At 36.8% G+C, this 22195-nt stretch overlaps 1 protein-coding gene across 3 annotated transcripts in view; it reads right to left on the reverse strand.

The window, feature by feature from the left end:
- Positions 1-3195: 3195 nt before the first annotated feature.
- Positions 3196-22195, reverse strand: part of frmd3 (FERM domain containing 3) — an 88096-nt gene continuing 69096 nt past the window's right edge. For all 3 annotated transcript variants that reach the window (XM_007237429.4, XM_007237428.4, XM_022670628.2), the window contains exons 14-15: positions 5113-13097; positions 3196-4078 (exon numbers count right to left, since the gene is read on the reverse strand). In XM_007237429.4, coding sequence (XP_007237491.1) covers positions 12445-13097 — 653 coding nt within the window. In that variant the 3' untranslated portion in view covers positions 3196-4078; positions 5113-12444. The remainder of the gene's footprint in view (positions 4079-5112; positions 13098-22195) is intronic.

A 22195-nucleotide genomic window follows, 5' to 3' on the forward strand; every position in this document is an offset into this window, starting at 1 on the left:
GACACATAATCCCAACTTCAGAATACCTTGTACTAAGGGGGTGTATGGTGAGGCCTTAATACACGGCTCTGAAAAAAATTAAGAGACCACTTCAGATTCTGAATTAGTTTCTCTGATTTTGCTATTTATAGGTTTATGTTTGAGTAAAATGAACATTGTTGTTTTATTCTATAAACTATGGACAACATTTCTCCCAAATTCCAAATATAAATATTGTCATTTAGAGCATTTATTTGCAGAAAATGAGAAATGTCTGAAATAACAAAAAAGATGCAGAGCTTTCAGACCTCAAATAATGCAAAGAAAACAAGTTCATATTCATAAAGCTTTAAGAGTTCAGAAATCAATATTTGATGAAATAACCCTGGTTTTTAGTCACAGTTTTATGCATCTTGGCATGTTCTCCTCCACCAGTCTTACACACTGCTTTTGGATAACTTTATGCCACTCCGAGTGCAAATTCAAGCAGTTCAACTTGGTTTGATGGCTTGTGATCATCTATCTTCCTCTTGATTATATTCCAGAGATTTTTAATTTGGTCAAATCAAAGAAACTCGTCATTTTTAAGTCTCTTATTTTTCTCCAGAGCTGTAAATCAATGCATGAATGTTTAAACTGTCTACCTCTGAACAGCTTTGATTGAGATGCTTTGCCTTAATAATATCCTTTAGCATTTTAAAATTCATATTCTCATATTATGTCTGACACACAGGACACTACGCATGTTAAATCTGTGTGCTAATGTGTCGTGAGTTTGCAGGGTAGAGAGTCTGGTAGTGAGTTTAGCTAATGTTTCAGTCAGGTAGCTACAGAAAGTGAAGATGTGTCTATTATTATTGTAATGGAAATTGATATTAAACTTGTTATAACAGTGTGGTTATTGATATTATTGTTGTTAGTAGTAGAAGTAGTATAGTGTAAGTTCTCTATATTAAAGCATGTTAATGAACTGTGATAATGTATGTGAATGTATGATCTTTTTTTTCCTCTTGCTGAGACACACTCAGATATTTATAAACACACCTGGATACCATAAAGTTTTCTTTGTAGATTTGTTCATTTGCATGTGAAATTGTTTTTGTCTGTTTAAATGTGCTGCACTAGAGAATCTTTGCAAAAAAAGGTTTAGCAAAACGTTTCTAAGAGAATTTTTAATCCTTTAAGTGCAGTTTTATTGTTATAACGCAAAACTTCATCAGTTCTCATGAAAAACATCTGTTTTGAAATACTGCTTCATGTTTTTTTCTAAATCTGTTCTGTATACCCGACCGCTGAGTGAAATTGTAAAAAAATAAAATATGAAAATTCCTCACATATATTTTACTGATTTTCAACTAACAAACGAACAATTAATTTCAAATTTTTCCATTGCTTTACCCAAGTTGGAAGGTCAACTGCTCCAACCACCCACCCACCCAGTAGGACTCCCCCTATCACTAGTACACTGTAAGCCCGGATAAGTTGAATTTACTTCATAAAATTGAGGAAATCGGTTGCCTTAAAAAAGTTAAGTAATGGGTAATAAAAACATAAGTTAGCAAAACTTAGAACATCAAGTTATTACAACTAAAGGGGAAGTTGATTTAAGTTTTTTATTTTTGTTATACTGTAAGACCAAATAAGTTGAGTTTACTTAACTTTTCTAAGGCAGCCAGTTTGCTCAATTTTTTAAGTAATGTGGAAAGAAAACTTGAGTTAGCATAAATTAAAACATTAAGTTATTACAACTAAAAGGGAAGTAGATTTAACTTTTTTATTTTACTGATGGTGAGTGTCAGAAACTGTTGGACACACCCAGTATGCAAATAGATTGTGACAGATGCCAATGAAAGAGAAGCTGCAAATAATAACAGACTAAACTCAGTTATTATAAGTTGGTTCAACTCAAAAATCTCAGTTTGAATGTATTTATGTGGCCACAAAAGTTCAACTAACTCACAATAGTTGAGAATTGTTTAGAAATATCCAATTTTATGTAAAACAGACTTAAATCATTTGAGTTTAAACAACGTATGGGTTTTCAGTGTGAGATCTTTTGAGATTATAACTGCACAATATTTCTGTCAGGTGATAAATGCGTGTTGTGAAACTTATGCACAAATATATCCAAAACAAATATTTGATAATTATGAGGGCAAACAGCAGCGTCAATCAGCTAAAGCTTAAGAGTCTCATTCCATCGTTTTTTTCATTCATTTTAAAATGTCTAGTTGTGGTCTCTAGTTTGAAGGAATGCCATGTGGGACATTTTTTGTGTAGAAAAGTACTCAGGTGTTTCTGTTTAGCCCCGATTTAGTTCACTGAATTAGTGGTCTCTGAAGAAAGACTGGTTTCTGCTCTTGCTCATGAATATTCCTACATGCAAACATATCGCCTCTGATTGGCTAACAGCACTGCAGCTGAGAACACCTACCTTCTTTGTGTAATGCTTAAATAGAAATCTTCAAGATTTAGGTGTGTAATATCAGACAGAAAATTGACAAAAATGCTGGCCTGTTAAGGGGTTAAATTCAGTTAACATACCTTTTCTAAACTGTCTCTTCAAGAAAACTCATATTTAAAAATAGAGCCTAAAAGTAGCCACTTAATGCATTTCCAGCTTTGTTTTTCTTGCTGAGTAGTTTTTTTTTCTGCCTCACTCTCATCCCTTCTTTTTCATATTTCATGATTCATCTCCGTAGAGCTTTAGTCATTTTCTAAAAATGTTTTCCCATTTCCCATGGACAACCATTCAGAAGTACCTCCTCTTCTGCTCCTAATCCCACTGATTTCAAGTCCTATTCAACACATTCTGTAAGCAGGGCTTATGCTTCATGATTTATCCAAAGAATTATTTTATTATTAAAAAAAAAGTATATATTATCAGTTTAAACAGGAGCCAAAAATGGGTTTTGTGCTGTTTTTTATGCCTTGCACCTGCGCATTTAAATTAGAGCCAGAGTTTAGGAATAAATCTACACTGATGGGTGGGTGGTCTGGAAGTGAGGTGTGTTCAGGTACATTTCTGGCGTGTTTCTATCTTGAGTATGAAAAATAAGGTGCGCCAATGACTAATTAAAACCCTGACAGCAGTCAACAGTCAGCCGTCCAATCCTATCTTAGCCATGCAGGTGCAGTGTGCGCGTTGCGCTCAGGGCATGTACACCCCCAAATCCAGCATTTAATTTAACAATAAACAAGTGCAAGAAACGTTAGTGCTTTTCACTTGGGAATTTTATTGTGGCAGTACTAACATATAAAACAATCCATAATTATAACATATAAACAATCAAAATTCACTTTACAAATTTCATAAGGCTTTGAGTCCCAGTGTTCCACAAACCGGGATATATATATATTTATATTATTTTTTTATCTTGGTACTCCCAGAGTTGCACTGTAGAACTGACATAGACAAGGTTGTTGTTTTTTTTTTAACATAAAAAAAACATGTAAAACTTTTTGATAGCCATGCAAACAAAAGACAGCATTGCATACACTCCATCTGAGAAATTAAGAAATACTCAACAAAAACAAAACAAAAAAAAACACAAATCTGTTAAAACCAAATTGCATATACCAGCATGTTCCAGATGTTTTCAGAAGTTGCATATTTTCTTTTTATTGTCAAACTGAATGAAAACTAACTACTAAAGGGAAATAGACTCCTGTTCTTCTTTTCTGATGAGGCCACTTACTCTACACATTTGATCTGGTGTTTAACTGAGACGAGGTGACACTGATGTACGATGAATAATCCAATTCAGCATTGTCTGCCTGATTATACACAGTTCAGTCAGAATATTATTACTTATCTACTTGTTTCTGCACTTAATGTCCATCTTATCAGCTCCACTGAGCATATAGGAGCACATATAGTAGTTCTTTAATTACAGAATGTAGTCCTGTATCTCATTTCTCCCTGTTCTTCAATGATCAGGACTAATTTGGTATGACTTGAGTCTGGTCTCGAGATAAAAAAAATGAGCGGTCTCAGTCTCTTGTTTCGAATCAGTCTTTCTCTGAGTCTCGGGGTGAGGTGGACTCGGAGACTGTGAATGAGTCCTCTGTCTGAAGTGAAGTTCATTAGAAACTGATCCTTTTTTCCTTTTTTCTATTGTTACTGAACATGAACATTATCATTCAAACAGACTGAATCAGTCCTTTTTCTGTGAGTGATTTGCGCACAGATTGGCTAACAGCAAAAAAACAAAACAAAAAGAAAGCAAAAAGAGAAGTGCAAACTAGCAAATAACTAACGTTAGCAGTGAGCTCGCTAACGCTAGCGACGAGCCAACTAAAATACTAATGTTATCAGGAAGATAACTAAAGTTAGCGACTAGCTACCTAACCTTAGCAACGAGCTAACTAAAATTGTAATGTTTCAGAGGAGAAAACTACAGCTAGCTACAAGCTAGCTAACCTTAGTGAGGAGCTAGCTAAAATACTAATGTTACCAGGGAGAGAACTTAAGCCAGTGATAAGCTAGCTAACCTTAGCAACAAGCTAAATTACACTCTAATGTTACCGGGAAGTGAACTGAAGCTAGCGACGAGCCAGCTAACCTTAGCGACGAGCTAGCTAACCTTAGCGATGAGCTAACTAACCCTAGTGCCAAGCTAGCTAAATTACTAACGCTACTGGGGAGAGAACTAAAGCAAGTGACAAGCTGGCTAACCTTAGTGACAAGCTAAATTACACACTAATGTTACCAGGAAGAGAACTAAAGTTAGCAATGAGCTAGCTAACCTTAGCGATGAGCTAGCTAACTGCAGCAAGAAGCTAACTAAAATAGTAAAGTTACCGGGGGAGAGAACTAAAGCTAGTGATAAGCTAGCTAACCTTGGTGATGAGCTAGCTAAAATACTAATGCTACCAGGGAGAGAACTAAAGCTAGTGATAAGCTAGCTAACCTTAGCAACGAGCTAAATTACACACTAATGTTACCAAGAAAAGAACTAAAGTTAGCAATGAGCTAGCTAACCTTAGCGATGAGCTAGCTAACCGCAGCAACGAGCTAACTAAAACACTAATGCTGCCGGGGATAGTACTAAAGCTAGTGATGAGCTAGCTTACCTTAGTGATGAGCTGTTTTAGGGCAAACTTTGATTGTTTTTTATAATAAATATAGACCATTTTAGAGGAATATTCATGAGCGTAGGAAGTGACGTCGCTGTTCCTAGGACACTTCCGTTCAGCGGCAAACAGCGCTCAAAACAGTGGACGTAACTTTTTAATTTAACATGAACGCAAACTTTACCTAATCTGAGAGTCACAAACATTGAAAATTAGGTCAAATTGTTCTTTAAACAAGTAAACTATGGAGGACCAAAAATTACATAAGTATAAATAAATACACATATGAATGTATAAATATGTAAACAAATAAATGAATAAATAAATTAATGTTGAAATTACTAAATATATATATAAATGCACATATAAATGTATAAATAAATAAATATATATATAAATAAATAAATACGTGCACAAATAATTGTATAGGTAAATAAATTAATTAATCAATACATTTCTTATTTTTATATTTATTTATTCATTTATATGTGCATTTATTTATGTCAACATTTATTTATTTATTCATTTATTTATTTAAACATTTATTTATTTATACTTATGTCATTTTTGGTCCTCCATAGTAAACACGCCTGCTTTCGTTTTTTAACACTGCTAACCTGCCATGCAGTTACAGTGTCTGCTCACAACTTCTCCCTGCTTCTTATCTATAAACCATGCAGAGTACGTTTTGGATCGCGTTTGACTTGCTCCAACCTCACCATACACTATAGTGATGCTTCTCTACTACAGGAACAAATATTCCCAACTTTTCCACTGAGAAAGTAATTATATTTTATTATAGTTTTGACAGTTGTATAGTTGAAAATAGCGCCACCGGAAGCGTTAAAGGAACAGGTATGCGCAGTAGCTTTGTTAATGTTTTCCTCATTGAAACGGTCTATAAATGAAATTTAAAATTGAATTTTTATTTTTAAATCTTGATCTGGTCTCTGTGAAGTTTTTTCTCGGTCTGGTCTCAGACTCGACTACTAAAAGTCTTGGTCTTGAAATAAATCTTGTGACATTGCAGAAGCCTACTAAAACAATGCTACAGCGAATGTGTGCTGCAATTAAAGCTAAAGAGGGTCAAATAAAATTTAATGGTGGGTGACTTGTTTTTTTTGGTGGCGACTTTTTTTTTTGGTCAGGCAGTTTAATAAAATATGCAGAGAAACAGATACAGTAATACAGTCTGCAATTATAGAACTTCAATGTGCTTTTATATCAAAGAGGAGCTAAAAAAGAATGCTCAGTAAGTGTAGAAACAAGGAGGTGGTTATAATATTTTGATATGACAGAATCACTCAAATTAAATAGTCTTTTTTTAGAAGTGCTATTTCAAAACAATACATTCATTTTCACTAAATGAAAATCTTCCAGCATTCGAAAACATTCCTTTAAAAGAACTTCCAGACTTTCCCTACACAACAAAATCCAATTTCTCTACCTTTAGAAACTTTCACTCAACTTGCAAACAAAAAAACCTTTCACAAACTCTTACTTTTACTTAAAGGTACACTTAGTCTTTACAATGTGAAAATATTTCACAGCAGTTCTTATTATTTCTAAATGGCTTAAAGTATGGAATGTTTAATGGTGATGAAAAGCAAAGGCCAGAACAATCCCTGACCGGAACAGTTCTGTACCTGATGTCCAGTTCTGAAGTGACGAGACACGTGATCAGCAATGATCTTTTAGTATGCAACTTTAAAGCTAAACACAAAACATTGTTTTTGTATCTTTAACATGAATTTACAGACTTTCATTGAAGTGGACAAAACTGTACAGCTACCAGGGGCTGGGCTCACAAAAATCTACCTAAGAAAAAAGTTAAAAATATGATTATGTATATTATTCAACCCTCTTGTTTATTATTAGACCAATGAACCTGTAATTAAAAATCGTTACCTTCCCAATATAGTAATAAAAGTCTTTTTTTATTTTATGTAAATCATTTTCTCACATTGTTGCGTTGCCACTTGTGGTAAAATCGCCTACACCCTCAGTTAATCAGATTATTTGATTCTTCCACTTTAGGATGTTGGTCTTTGTCCGCAGTGTGATTTGAACTTCCCAATATGGCAGCTACCTTCACTGAACTCATTTGCACAATTGGGGGCTTGTCCCTAGTTGTTAAGTGATAAGGTTTTTTACTAGAATATAAAGTTTACTTCTTATTAATAAAGGCTATAAATAAAGGTAAATAGACAAATAGAAAATGAAAAGACAACTGCATATTGTTTAGTCTTATTATTGTTTTTTTTTTATCTGCATTTTAGTCAGTAAGATCCAGCAAGCTAGCTAGAAATGCTAACAATTGTCATGATTTTTTCTGAAAAGTGGAAAAATTAGTTTGAGATTATTATTTTAGGAAGGTGTCGAAATGAAAATGTGAATGTGTAATGATGTGTTTGTAAATATATGTATTTATAATACTATATTACACTAATACTTTATAGCACTGAGAAAAATAATAAATTAACTATGACATGTATTAAAAGTTGGTACAATTTTATAATATTTATTTTTACAATGTTTGTTCTTGAAAAGGTCCTAATAAAAAAGTAAATCAAATTAATTATATGTTTTAAAGTGCAGCATTGTTCTCAACTGATGATGCTTAATAATAGATCCTCATATTTAATTTTTTTAAATTATGTTTTAATCTTAAAAAAAGTTATCTTAAATCACATTACTTCTAATAATTTAGCTTTTTAATTTAAACTGATTATTTTAGAGGCTTAAATAACTGTACTATTTACAGTCCATGACAGAGAGGATGATTATAAGGTTAAAAAGATTTGATAATACAAATTTCTTATAGATTATTCATTAAGAAATAATGAGAAGAGTAAGATTTTTTGAAGATTAATGTTTTCTTTTTGTCTCCAGTACAATGGGAAAAAAGGTCCATCTAAGACCAAACTTTTTCTTAAGATTTTGTGAATCCGGCCCCAGGACTGTTACATTTCACTGTATCATACGCTTGTGCAAATTATAACAGTAGCCTTCACAATTAAATTAGTATTTGCTTTTTTTTACTGCCTTTTTTCTCATTTACAAAGAAAAATAATCCAACTTAGGTCATTCAGATTCATCAAGATAAGGACAAATAAATTCAACGGCCCACAGCTGTACAGAGTGATCGCAATCTGTGGGGGCGTGTCGTCATGCAACAGAAAGCAAGGCTACAAAAACAGCAAACAATGCATCAAAAATCATAACTTATTATTATTTTAATTGGGCAGAACATCTTGTACTTTGCCACGTTACAATGACGAGAAACTACGACATCGACAGCCAAAGCCAATCAACTTGCTATAAACCGCCATGAAATTTCTGGACTGAAAGCACTTGTACGATTTGTTACATAGATTAATATTGTTTGCATTTACTTTACAGTAAGTAATTACATATATATATATATATTTAAGGTATGTTTGTTTTTAGCTACAGTATAAACTCTGCATGATGACCGACCTCAAAAAGCCAACAAAACCCTGGCGGTTCCAAGTGCAGTTTGATTGAATTTAGCCCTAAGTTGTCTGGTTTCGCATGGTAACAAATACACACACACACACAGAAGCACTAGCTTTAGATAATCTACTGTCTACATTACTACTGCTACTACTGTTTTACAAGGATGGAAAGCAGTTAGAAAAGAACCACATAATGACTGATGATAATGAGACCTTCAGCAGCATCTTAAAGAAAGTAGATTAAGATTCATTCATATTACTGGCTATTACAGGTTTTCCAACTCAAGTCCACCATGACATCATCTATCTGAGCTGAATTTCAACCCAAATGAGAGCGAAAGTCTTTTTCTATTGAATTCCAAGAGCGTCATGAATGACGTTATGGTGTTCGGTATTTACAAAGAGCATGCTGTACTCGATGCAGAACTTAGCAGAGCTGTACATGTCTAGCAAACTAAAGTAGTTAAATGCCCACGTATATATTTTTTTTCATGTGCATCTGTGTTCAGCCAGGATCTAACCAAGCCAAAGGTGACATGCATTGACCTCACATAGGAGTTAAAGAGCTAAAAAAAAGTGTGAATCTAAGCGATGAATTTGTATATATGCTCAACAATACTTTGTAACTTTTTGAATCAGAATGAATATGACATACTATGGTTTGGTTTAAGAATGAATTTTACATTTACAGATTAGTAATGTACTTTGTGATACTCTGAACGATAAAGCCGTGAATAATACAATGCATATATGTACACATTTATGTTTGCTGCCACAAAATATACAATATTCTATTTGCAGATCTTTCAGTAAGTCTCATACATTCCTGAGAATTCCATTCAAATGTTTTTATTTGTACACATATATGATGAAGGATCGCATGTACAGTGATATCAAGGTATACGTGTTTTCTCTCTCTCTCTCTCTCTCTTTCTCTCAGTATAATAATGAAGGTATAATTAGGTATATGTCATTAGCCCTTGTACTACCACCTCCATTATGTTGAATCACTTTACATTATTAAAACATCAAAATTTGTTTAAATCATCTGGATACTTTTATTTACAATATAATTGTTACATTTTTTATCTTTTTTCTTATACATGGCTCTGCTTAAAGCTATTACTTAAGTTATACTTTACTTATCCCTTTATTGGGGAATTTTGTCATTTTGCTGTGTAACTACTGTATTTTTCGCACTATGAGGCGCACTTAAAATTCTTTGATTTTCCCAAAAACCATTAATGCACCTTTTAATCCAGTGGATCTTATGTATAAATTTTGCCAGTCAGCAGAGTTTTACCATTCCGCTAAAGTACAGTGTTATTCAGGAGTTTCAGTTTGGTTCTTCAGCACCGGGGCTGGAGTAGCATTAGCCACTAACTGCTATTTCCCAGAGTGAGATTTATCGGCCTGTAGCCTCCTGCTAACCCTGGTTAGCACTGCTGGAGTAGCATTAGCATTAGCTGCTAACCATGCTTGCTATTTCACCGTCAGGTTTTTTTTTATCAGCCTCTAGCCTGCTCCTAACCCTGGCTAGCACGGTTAGCTGCTAATGCTAATTCTCCAGCCTAGTGCTGGAGAAATTTGGGAATCTAAGCTTACTGTAAATAAACAAAAGCGCTTTACTCACCCAAATAAACAGCTTTCCAGAGAGAAATCTGTGTAGATTTACACCCAGTGCTCGTTTTACTTAAAAAAAAAGTTGTTTTTATTTACAGCTTTCCTAAGTTAGCTACTCCCCCCACCACCACCCAGCGGTGAGACCTGCTGAATTAGAAGTTCCTTATAGTGTCTCTTAGAATGCGCCTTATGATCTGGTGTCCTTATGTATGAAAATACATCAGAAAATAGACATTTTTGATAGTGCGCCTTATAATATGGTGTGCCTTATAGTGCAAAAAATACAGTCGCCAATCTGGAGCAGTGAGATTTTAACATGCAACCTGCTTATTTCTGGTCCCCTGTTCCTACAGAGAAAGAAAAACATATTTTTTATATTCTTATCCCCACTTATCTATTACTTTGTACTGCCCAAACCAACAACCTTCTGATTTCTGGTTCAAGATAGATATTTCCAGTCTGACATTTGAACCTGCAACCTTCTGACTGAAAGCTTCTGAGCCTTTCTACTATTACACCAACTTATTACAACCCAGAGTATTGGGCCAATGAGGATTTAAAAATCTTAATAAGTCTTTTCAAGGAATTTGAACCATCAAAAATGTGTCTTCTGGTTCTCTGCTGTGACCAGCAGTGTGTTTGCTGCCCCAACAAAGAACACACTGGTGCCCCCATCTGGATCAGTTGGAAATAAGTGTCTATTATCTATTACTTATTGTTGTCCTTTCTGACAAGATTTGAAACAACAACCATATGATTTAAATACTTAAAACATTTTAACCTGCAACCTTCTAACTGATAGCTTAGCCTTCCTATAAACATGCCACCTTATAACAACGTAGTAGTTTCCTGGGGCAGTAGGGATTTAAGAGTCTTAACAAATTTTGTCATTGGATTTAAACCTGCAACCTTCTGGATTCTGGTCTCTCCTGTTCTACCAGTGGGTCGAGTATGATTTCTACCTATTCTAAAATAGAACAACTTCTTTCTTGTACCAGTAGGCTAACTTAGATCAACTCATTAGTGTCCTAGGATTTTGGGGATTTAAGAGCTTTAACAAGTATTGTTATGAAATTTTAACCTGCAACTTTTTAGTTGCTGGCCTGCCCTAACTTACTAAGTACATGTTAATGGTTGTCCAAAGGTGCACAACTCCAGTACTGAAGGACTATTAGTACACCCCTGTATTAAACAAACCAGAGACATACTTTTATAATGTACAGTGATCCACATTTGACCTAATTCTACGCCTCACAAACAACTATGAACTGGCTTTGGAACCTGATATTCATTCATCGTTACAAACATCCTATCTTTCTTTTCCAGAGCAATATCTGCATATGACATCAGGTAATCTGAAAAAAGAAGTCTTATATTTGTAACATTGTGCTATTCCGTATAAGAAAAACCCACGTTGAGACCCGCAGAGGTCGTATAATTGTTATTAGTCAATAAAAATATTTTGCTTTTCTCCAAACACCAGGCCAGAATAAATCTGTTTAAATAACATAACTTAGGTTTTCTTGCTGAAAAATACCAGTAATAGTAAGCTTTACATAAAAATGTACAAAATTTTAAAAAGAGATTTTTAAGTCTGAGCATGTCTCTCTTGCCCTTACGCTCTTGTTTTTTTTAAATACACAGATGAATCTGAAGGCTGTGACTTCATGAAGGAAGGGAAGGTTTGTCTCAGTCTTGGAAACCTTCTATTTTTTAAGCTGTGAATTAATGAAGCTGTTGGTAACTGTACGATGAGCATGAGCATGAATCTAAAAAGTGAACTGATGTTGAGGGATATGTACATTTGTAATGGAAAGGCAGCACAAGTAGTTTGGTGAATAGTGTGAAAATGCAGCTTGTACTGTGGCTTTCTTGTTCCTTATTATATGGATAGAGCTACTGGTCGCAAGATTTTTCCATTAATATCAGATGCTACTTACCCTCTATTCATCCATTTGCTTCAATGAGACTTGGACATCCTAAGCTTTAGTGTGGTTTTCTGCTACAAACAAACTATTCACCACTACCACTACAATACTGCAACCCAAAAACTAAGCCTAAGCCTAAACATGGTTAGTTAGCGGTTTTGTCTGATATCCGTTGCATCCAGTTAGAATTACAAGTGAATCCAGCCTTGAGGTTGTGAGCCGAAACAAACAGTGTGACGGATGAGAGCAAACCTTCCTTCCTCTTCAGTTCACCCTCCCACCCCACCCTCCCTAATGAGTCCCGTTAGTTCATCCCTGCTGATGGAGGGCCATTAGCTGTAAGCTGTTAGCTATTAGCCTCAGTCTTCCCAAAGCTGCTCCATCAGGAGCTCCAGCTTGCAGAGGAACCACCGACGCAGGGGGCAATAATATTCATAGTGGAACTGCTCGAATTCAGGCGTCTGGCGGATATCCTGCAGGAAAGAGACGTCCAGGTCGGACTCCAGCAGTACCAGTAGCAAGGGCAGCAAGATCAGGAGGATGAGCGCAGCCACGACCAGCAGACGGGCGGCACTGCGGATGCAGGCGCTGAGCTGCTGCCGGCCGCTGGGTGGGTTACACAGCGACTGTCGGAGGGCCTCTCTGGCCAGTTCCCGCTCCCTCTCAGCCTGAAGCTCCGCCTGCATCTCGGGGTCGGCGTGAAGTTCTCTCAGCAAACGGCCAGGGCTCTGGAACAGGAAGTCCACTCCGCCCTGTCCCTCTTCCACAGGTGTAGGGAGCATACTGGCGCATGGGCTGTAAACCAGGTCAGAGATAGTGAGAGAACCTGCCTCCTGCTCCTCCTCCGCCTCCTGCTCTCTCCTCTCCATTTCTCCTCCTGTACCGTTCACGACGGACTCCTCTTCTCCCAGCTCTAGGGCATGGCCATCCCTTTCCTCCAGCTCCATCTCTTCAGGTGTGACGGACGACTTCAATGGGGACAGGTGTACAGAGTCTTTCAGAGCAAGCAGGCCTAAAAAAGCGAAAGAAAAAAACAAATCGTTTAAGATTTTAGTGAAATCTCATAAAAAACTTTATTTCGAATTTCCTCTAAAGAAAACTATTGTATTTTTTTTCTCGCTGAAAATACATGAAGTATGTCAGATGACAATTAAAAAAAATTATTCAGAAGGAGATCTGTTGATTCTCTTCAGGTTGGAAAAGGTTACAAGGCCATGTGCTCAGTACAGCTGAGAAAATGGAAAATGGGTGTAGAAACAAAGAGGTGGTCATAATTTTCTGCCACAAAACTGTTCTTCACAATCTCAATGTGTGGCTTTATGTGACAGTGTGTGCATATACAGCTCTGGAAAAAAAATTAAGAGACCACTTCAGTTTCTGAATTAGTTCCCCTGATTTCGCTATTTATAGGTGTATGTTTAAGTAAAATGAACATTGTCGTTTTATTCTATAAACTACGGACAACATTTCTCCTAAATTCCAAATAAAATATTGTCATTTAGAGCATTTATTTGCAGAAAATGAGAAATGGCTGAAATTACAAACAGATGCAGAGCTTTCAGGCCTCAAATAATTCAAAGAAAACAAGTTCATATTCATGAAGTTTTTAAGAGTTTAGAAATCAATATCACAGTCACAGTTTTTATGCATCTTGGCATGTTCTCCTCCACCAGTCTTATATACTGCTTTTGGATAACTTTATGCCACTCCTGGTGCAAAAATTCAAGCAGTTCAGCTTGGTTTGATGGCTTGTGATCATCCATCTTCCTCTTGGTTATATTTCAGATGTTTTTAATTTGGTAAAATCAAAGAAACTCATCATTGTTAAGTTTTTTACAGAGCTGTATGTGCATTTATGTGTGGAAATGTGTGAGTGTGCATGAGTGTTCCCATGGAGTAGTTGAGAGGCATAGCCTGTACTCTTTGGGTAAGCCCAGCCTATATATAGACCCAGCTGCCTGGGTACTGTGGATTAAGACAAGTCTCCTGGCTAAGTCGTCACTGACGTCTGTACTACTACAAACCACTGCTCTCTCTCTCTCTCTCTCACACACACACATACACACATATAACATATATAACTATTATTTAATCACACAATTCTAGAGTAAACTACATCAGTAAAAGAATTTGCTCTTTTTTTACCAGGGCCTAAAACTCATGTAATTCTGAATACAGTACAGATGCAGCAGTCTGTCGTTCCGTATGAATGGAAGAATTCAGGCTTCAAGGCCAAATCGAATGTAATTAAGCCGGTCATTAAAAATCGTATTAAATTCCAGTTTGTCAGCTGTATTAGATAGCTAACAAGATTGAAAATGCAACTTTAATCTCCTTAAATTGGATCACTCTCATAGTGCCCGCTGTTACATGGCAGCACATAGCAGGGCAGATGAAGGTGTCTCCAGCGGAAACCTGTCACCATAGTGACACACACACAGTGTCGTTTAGCGCAGAAGGAGGAGAGAGTGGGCACCGGCGACAGGCCATCAGGGATGGCTGCCATGGCAACAGGCAGAATCAACAAAGCCCAAATATGTGGGCGACTTTTGAAAGGATGTGAATGGACCAGAACAGAAAAAAAAAACATAAGACGACACTCCGCTGCCTTCACAGCAGAAGAATCCAGAAGTTGACTTTGGCTTCATTCCCAAGCTCACTGGTGAAGGATTACTGACGGTGGCAGGGAGGTTGGCTGCAACAAAAGGACATGTACGTGCACTGCAGTTGTGTAACAGCTGTAGATCAGGCCTGTTTTATAGATAACCCCATCTATCCTAGTAATTAAGCATATTTGTAAAGGGATTCATGTGTGAAGAACCTTTTAAATGTTTAAAGAACATTTTTTACATGTTTTCTGTCTACTCTGCCTTGCTATTTTTCTTTGGAGGGATCCCTGATGTCTTTGTTATATTACTGCACTAGCCCAAACCCAATGCTTATTTTAGGCTGTTCACACCAGGGAATTACGGAGGGTATTGGTGGGTTTAAGTTAACGTACGGAAGCTGCTCAGACTACAGCATTACGTGTAAGTAGCTTGCTATCTGCTTAGCTTTCTTGAATATGCACTTTAAACACACTTTTATTAAACACACATAACACTGTGAATAAAGGTATGTAAAATGTCTGTATAACTTCAGGAATGGAATGTCTCATCCATCTGGCACCCATGATCAGGGTTCAGGGTTCATGATCAGGGTTCCAACCCTGAGAATTAATTTTGCCAAGACAATCAATTCAATTGATTAATTTACATACTGCTATTTCATTACTTTTGCCATTTTAGTGTAAATAATTTTTTTTCCTGAGGGAAGCATTAACTGAACAAAACCTCCAGTCCATAATCTAAATGTTACAAGTCAGAGAACCTTTTGAAGTAAGCACAAGCAGAACCCTTAACTCAACAAAAACTTAACTCAACAGTAGTACCGTGTTTTTCGCACTGTAAAATGCACTTAAAATTCTTTAATTTAGACAAAAATCGCCAGTGCACCTTACAATCTGGTGCATCTTATGTGTGAGCTAGTAACTATCAACCTGCAACTGGTATCATCACCATCATCTGAGCCGAATGAGTGCTTCCATACCGCTTCCTGAGATCCGTTCACCGTGGCCCAGCAGCCTCACGTAAACGTCCCGATCCGTGTGATTGGCCATGCGGAGCTGCAAGTTGTGCCTTGTGGTGATCTTCACCTGACAGCGCATTGCATCCGCCCGCTCCTCCAAACCCTTCAGAACTTCATCCACATCCACTCTCCCCTCCAGAACCTCATCTAGAGCCTCCATGTGATCTCCCAAGATCTCCATTAATTACCACTTTATAGCTTCTCCTCCCTGAAGCTCCAACCCTAAACCTGCTTCACAATGACCTTCTCTCGTTCCCCGGTCCACTATAATACGGGATCCCACGCTTTGGCTTTCCGACAGGGTTTAGCGCCGTCATCCGCACACGCATACACATCCGCACATGCCCATACGGCAGGGTCCGGACAGCCCCCCACTCTACACAGGATGGCTGAGATGTCAGCAGTGTTAACAAAGACAGGGCATTAGGGACTGGATCATCCCAAATGCAGGACCGGGCTATTTTTACAGCGTTAGCCACGGCACATGGGCTGAACAAATCTCGGCGGGCGATTATGGAGACAAGGAACACTTGGGAGGATTGCTGGTAGACATCACACACACATATGGGGACGTCGCAACGCACAAAGCATGCAGATGTTCCGGGATGGTGAACGTTGAGGGCCAAAAATGGATCATTTCATCAAAAGCTATAAATAACAGTGCTGAGTCATTGATTCCCCTTAAAAAAAAAGCTTTTTAGCTTATGAGTTGTTGCTTCAGTGTAGGTTCATTAAAGAGACACGCAAATGCTGCCAAAGGAAACTTAGGTTAGCCAATATTAGTCACTGTCCTGTACGGCAGGAGCAGAAGGTGGATTTGAGGGCATAGCATTATTGCTTATCTATAAACTGATCAACTGATCAGCTGTAATATATTGTGTAGATCCATTTTTGCAGCCACTAATGGCAAAGCCTCTGATGGTATTCTGTTGTATCTGACTCATTCATTCTGCTCTGTGTAAATTTGAAAATGAGCCTCCATGTACAGCATCAATGATCAGTGAGCACCCATGACCCTTGACCTTTCTTGAACCACTTTAGTCTTGGTTCATCCAAAGGTCTCCTTAACTCGATCTGAGTGAGATACCTGGAAACTATTGCCACTGTTGCCTTTGTGCTTGCTGTGCTGACATCTTATATACTTATATAAATTTGCATTGTACTGAAACTAAACAACTAACAATTTCATTCTGAGAAAACCAAACAAGACCTGCCTGATATTTTGGAGATGTTCTGACCCTGTTGTGTAGCCATCACAATCTGGCTCTTTGCTTACGGCACATTCAAATGTAAATATATATATTTTCAAACAAGTTAGAATAGGTCTATGGTAGGGCTGGGCGATATGGATTACAAACTATATCTTGATATTTTTTTTCTAAATTGCAATATACAATATTAATCTCAATATTTTTTCATCCCATAAGGTAACATCAAAAAGATACTTTTAAGACAAAGCTACATGTTCCAAATTTTATATTGGTACTTTTATAATTCAGTGCTGTATCCTGTATATTAGAGTAGCCTAGCAGTTCTAGCAGCATTTTATATAATCAACAACTGAAAGTCATTTTAAATTATACTAATTACAAACATATTACGTATCTCTCCTCTGTGTGTGCCACACTTTATTTAGAACGCAGGCGATCAGTCTTTGAGTTTCCTGCACTGCAAAACCTCCATCAACAGCTAGTAAAGTTCAAAATAAACCTTGTCGAAATGAACTAGTGAGGCTGTACAGACAGACAGCGGGAGAACTGACGGGGCTCACTGTAATGCAGCGTAGTCTATATCGATACACAATATTGTCTCGTTTATATCGCATATTAAAAATATATTAATATATCGCCCAGTCCTACTCTATGGGTTGTACAAAACATGATCAAAAAGTTCTTTGCCCAAAATCACTCTCATAAAAAGAGATCTCACCAGCTCTACTCTTGCCAGTTTTGAGGGCCTTTTGAGGGCTCTGTAACTTTTTTTGCAGATAAGGTGGTGCTGGTCTACGCTGAGCGTTTACAACACATTAGTGTTAGCTTCTGCAAAACATGAAACTGCGATAGAAGCACAAAACTCTTTATTTGAAAGTACTTACATCTCCCTCATCTACTGACTTGCCACGGATTTAGTCTACATTGCCACAGATCCCTCAGTCAGACAAAGTCTGTTAGCTAAATCTGCTGTGTACTGTTTGAGGTTCTCAACCAAAATGACAGAAATGGTGGCTTTTTAACTGATCTAGTGTTTATAGGGGCAGTAGCAACTGTGGAAATGGAAATACGAAAGCATGAAAAAACACGACTTTTCACTTGCTACCTAAATATATCTTACCCCACTGTAAGCAGATGAGCAGTGTTTTTCACGTCTTCTGTCAGTGGTTTTAAAATGGGACAAGTATAATAAAAGATACAGCACATGATACGCATGAAAAAGATTCATAAAAACAAGTGTTTTAAAGCCTTTTTGTACACACAGGCACAAACAGCTGACTCAACACTGAGCAAAACTCTTTTGAAGTGATTACTTCAGCCTTCCGATGAACCCAGTCAGAATATAAGCCTAAAATATCTTAAAGGCTTGTCTTTACTGTCAAACGTCTTCAGAGCATTCATATCCTGCAATGACAGCCTCAATATCTGGATACATCAATGCTACAGTAGCTGATTTTTACTTTTTTAGTTTCTTTTTCATTTTTCAATTGTATACATGCGGAGATGTATCCAGTGTGCTGGATTGTAAGAGCTATTTAAATGGAAGATAACGGCTACCAGAAACAAAACATTATGTTAAATTTACACTGATATGAGCAACATGTATTAAGCTGCACATACGCATAAAAAAGATTCATAAAAACACGTTCAAGCATTTTTGTACACACAGGCACAAACAGCTGTAGAGTGTAAAACACATCTTGAGTGTAAAACACATCTTGACATTGTGTTGTAGAGGTTCCTAATGGCATTCTTCGATAATCCAGCAGATGATCTTTGATATCTTTAATTTTTTCTAATTTTCTCATTGTTCTCATAATTGTCCCACCCGAATGGCTGCTACTCAGCTGTATATCCCCCCCCATCACTGGTGATGCCACAACCCAAGGAGGGTGCTAGCACATGCCTCCTCCGACACATGTAAAGTCAGCCACCACATACCGTCGCTTTTTTCAAGCTGCTACTGATGCAGCATTGCCGAGTAGCATCAAATCGCACTTAGAGGAAAGTGCAGCAACTCAGTTCTGATACATCAGCTCACAGGCGCCTTGTGCAGATTGACATCACCCTTTGAAGTGATGAGGGGAAACAGCGCCATCTACCCACCCAGAGAGAGCAAGGCCAATTGTGCTCTCTCAGGGCTCCAGCAGCTGGCGCCCCTTTTTTTGATGCACTTTTAACACTCAAACCCTGGGATGGATTATCAAAGGACACCATAAGCAAACTCCATGTAAAGAATTTTCTAACATTTTAAGACAATATTTAAAATTGTAATATTTTAACTTTATTGTTAAGGCAATAAAGAATTTAAGCAATTTTGACAAAAGTCAAATTATGATGGATACACAACTTGGAGCATCAGCCAAAACATCTCCAAAACAAAACATCAGGCAGGTCTTGTGGATGTTCCTGGTAAGTACTGGTCATTATCTACCAAGAATGCTCCAAAGGAAAAACAGGGTCATGTATGCCCAAGACTTAGGCTACGTTCACAGTAGCAGGCTAAAGCGACTCAGATCAAATTTTGTCATGGCTGTGTGAACGTGACGAATAAGATTTTTTCAAATCAGATTTAAGTCACTTTCACATGTGGTCCTAAATTGGATACGTATACGATCCATGGACATGCAACATGTATGTGAACGATCAAAATGGAATTAATGCATCTTTTTGTTTTTACAAAAAATTTCAGGACGATATATTGTCCCAGAAATTATTGCGATAAATGATAATATTGTAGAAAAAGCTATAGAAAAAGCTTTTTTTCCTGCTTCTGGGCTCCCCAAAATAGCTTTAAGACAATGTGTGATTAAAATAGTTATCGTACGATAAGTCGATAACATAGTTATTGCGACAGGCCTAATGAACTGCTAACACATCCATTTCCCTTTATAAAGCTACAAGTCGTCTCTCAAATATGGTGTTTTTTGTGGTTGGTGAAAAAGGCAACGTTTATACACAATGTGCGCATGTGAGGCGTTTCATGGACAGATTTGTTCACATTACAAAACAAATACAGGTCACTTACATTTGTGAATGTGAACTGTCAAGATAGCCAAATCCGATCTGAGCAAAAAAACAGATTTGAACAATGTGACTTGTAATGTGAACGTAGCCTTATTGATGTGATCTATGCTGGCCCTACCTCACAATTTGCAGTCTAATTGGTGTATCTATATCCTTTAGGATCTACACAAAACCCTAAGTAACCAGATATGGGGAAAAGGTAGACTGAGCTCACTAATTTGGGATGAAAACACTTTGCACTCATGTTCTGTTGAAAAACGTTATCGATTTGTGTCCTACAAGCATATTTTCATACACATCCGTTTCACCATCTGGTGCAGCTCTGTCCTTTTGCCAATAAAGGCTCTCTCATATGCCCACACTATATATTGTCAGAATACCGCATTCCCTGCGCTCTGCACAGCCGTAAATAAGCTCATGAATTAAGCTAACAGTATCACTTTGATGTTGAAATGAATCAACTTGACATGCAGCATTACGCTGAGATCCCTGTTTCAAAGGCCTGCAGGGAATATGATACAATCCATCAGGGCCAGTAATGCCACACATTGCAGGGACCTTAAGATCCCTCAACATCCCCTGTGTCCTTTCAAGTAGACACACACACACCTACACACACACACACACACCTACACAGATGAAGTGGCAAGACAGGTCTTTGGAAGTGAGCCTGGATTAAATAGCCTTTTTTTAAGGGAAACATAAATTATTGTGGAAGTGCTGCTGAGGACACAGGACTAAAGAGCAGCCAACAATACAGTCCCGTACAGCAATAAAGTGTGTGAGTGTGAGTACATAAAGTTTTTTTTCTCATTTTCAATTCGTGTTTATGTCAGCTGTATGTCAAAATTGTGACTAAGAAAATATGACTCTTTCTCTCTCTCTATGTATGTATATATACAGCTCTGGAAAAAAACAGAGGCCACTTCAGTTCCTGAATCGGTTTCTATGATTTGGCTATTTATAGGTATATGTTTGAGTAAAATGAACATTGTTGTTTTATTCTATAAACTACAGATAACATTTCTCCCAAATTCCAAATAAAAATATTGTCATTTAAAGCATTTATTTGCAGAAAATGAGAAATGGCTGTTTGATGCAGAGCTTTCAGACCTCAAATAATGCAAAGAATACAAGTTCATATTTATAAAGTTTTATAAAGTTCAGAAATCTCACAGTTCTCATGCATTTTGGCATGTTCTCCTCCACCAGTCTTACACACTGCTTTTGGATAACTTTATGCCACTCCTGGAGCAAAAATTCAAGCAATTTAGCTTGGTTTGATGGCTTGTGATCATCCATCTTTCTCTTGATTATATTCTAGAGGTTTTTAATTTGGTAAAATTCCAAAAAAAAAATAGCTGTTAAGCTTTGATACTATCATCAGAAAAGTATCTGTTAATATAAAAAAAACTGGCAGTTAGTGTTTTTTTGTCAAAAGTATGTTCAGCTGTCAAATTACGCTGCTGTAGCAAGACAATTCCAAATTGCAACAAAGATCTAAAGTAAAGTAAAGCTTTGAGGATGAATGTAGAAACACAAATTGCCCAAAAATAACTTAATAACTAGCTACTTCATACATTAACATTACCCAATGCTCCTTTTTGTATATAGTTATGACAGCTATGCAGAGATATATAATAACGAACTAGAACTACTTCCCTACTGTACTTAAGTACTGAAATGCTGTATCTGTATCTACTGGAGTATTATTTTTTCTCATACTTCCACTTTTACTTCACTACATATTTTTTTTTACATATAAAGCTGCTGCTCATCATTGAGTAAATCAAGCTGATCTTATAAGAAGACCTCGCTGCTCCCGTTCTGCCTTTTACTCTGAGAACTTTCCACTGCTTTAACTACAGAACGCAGTACTGTACTTTTACTTTCTGTACTTATCAAACTATTCTAAATACTTAAGTATAGTTGAGTACTTCCATTTAAGTGTAGCGCTTAAAGAATACTTAAACTTTTAATCAAGTCACTTTTTTGATAGAGAACTTGTACTATTACTCAAGTCTGGGTCTCTAGTACTTATGATATATGATAAAAAACATCATCATGGCGAAAAAGGCTAATCACCATTTTACTAAATTAACTAAATTTGGATCATTAAACAAGAGCATTTTGGTACTTCTTGTTTTTGATCCAATAGTATACATTTTAAAGGAAAAACCTAACCTAAGAATAAATAAATGTATCCATTAAACCATGTAAAAAAGAGTAATATGGGACCAAATTA

Source organism: Astyanax mexicanus, chromosome 12 (assembly GCF_023375975.1).
Source record: "Astyanax mexicanus isolate ESR-SI-001 chromosome 12, AstMex3_surface, whole genome shotgun sequence".
NCBI classification, from domain to species: domain Eukaryota; kingdom Metazoa; phylum Chordata; class Actinopteri; order Characiformes; family Acestrorhamphidae; genus Astyanax; species Astyanax mexicanus.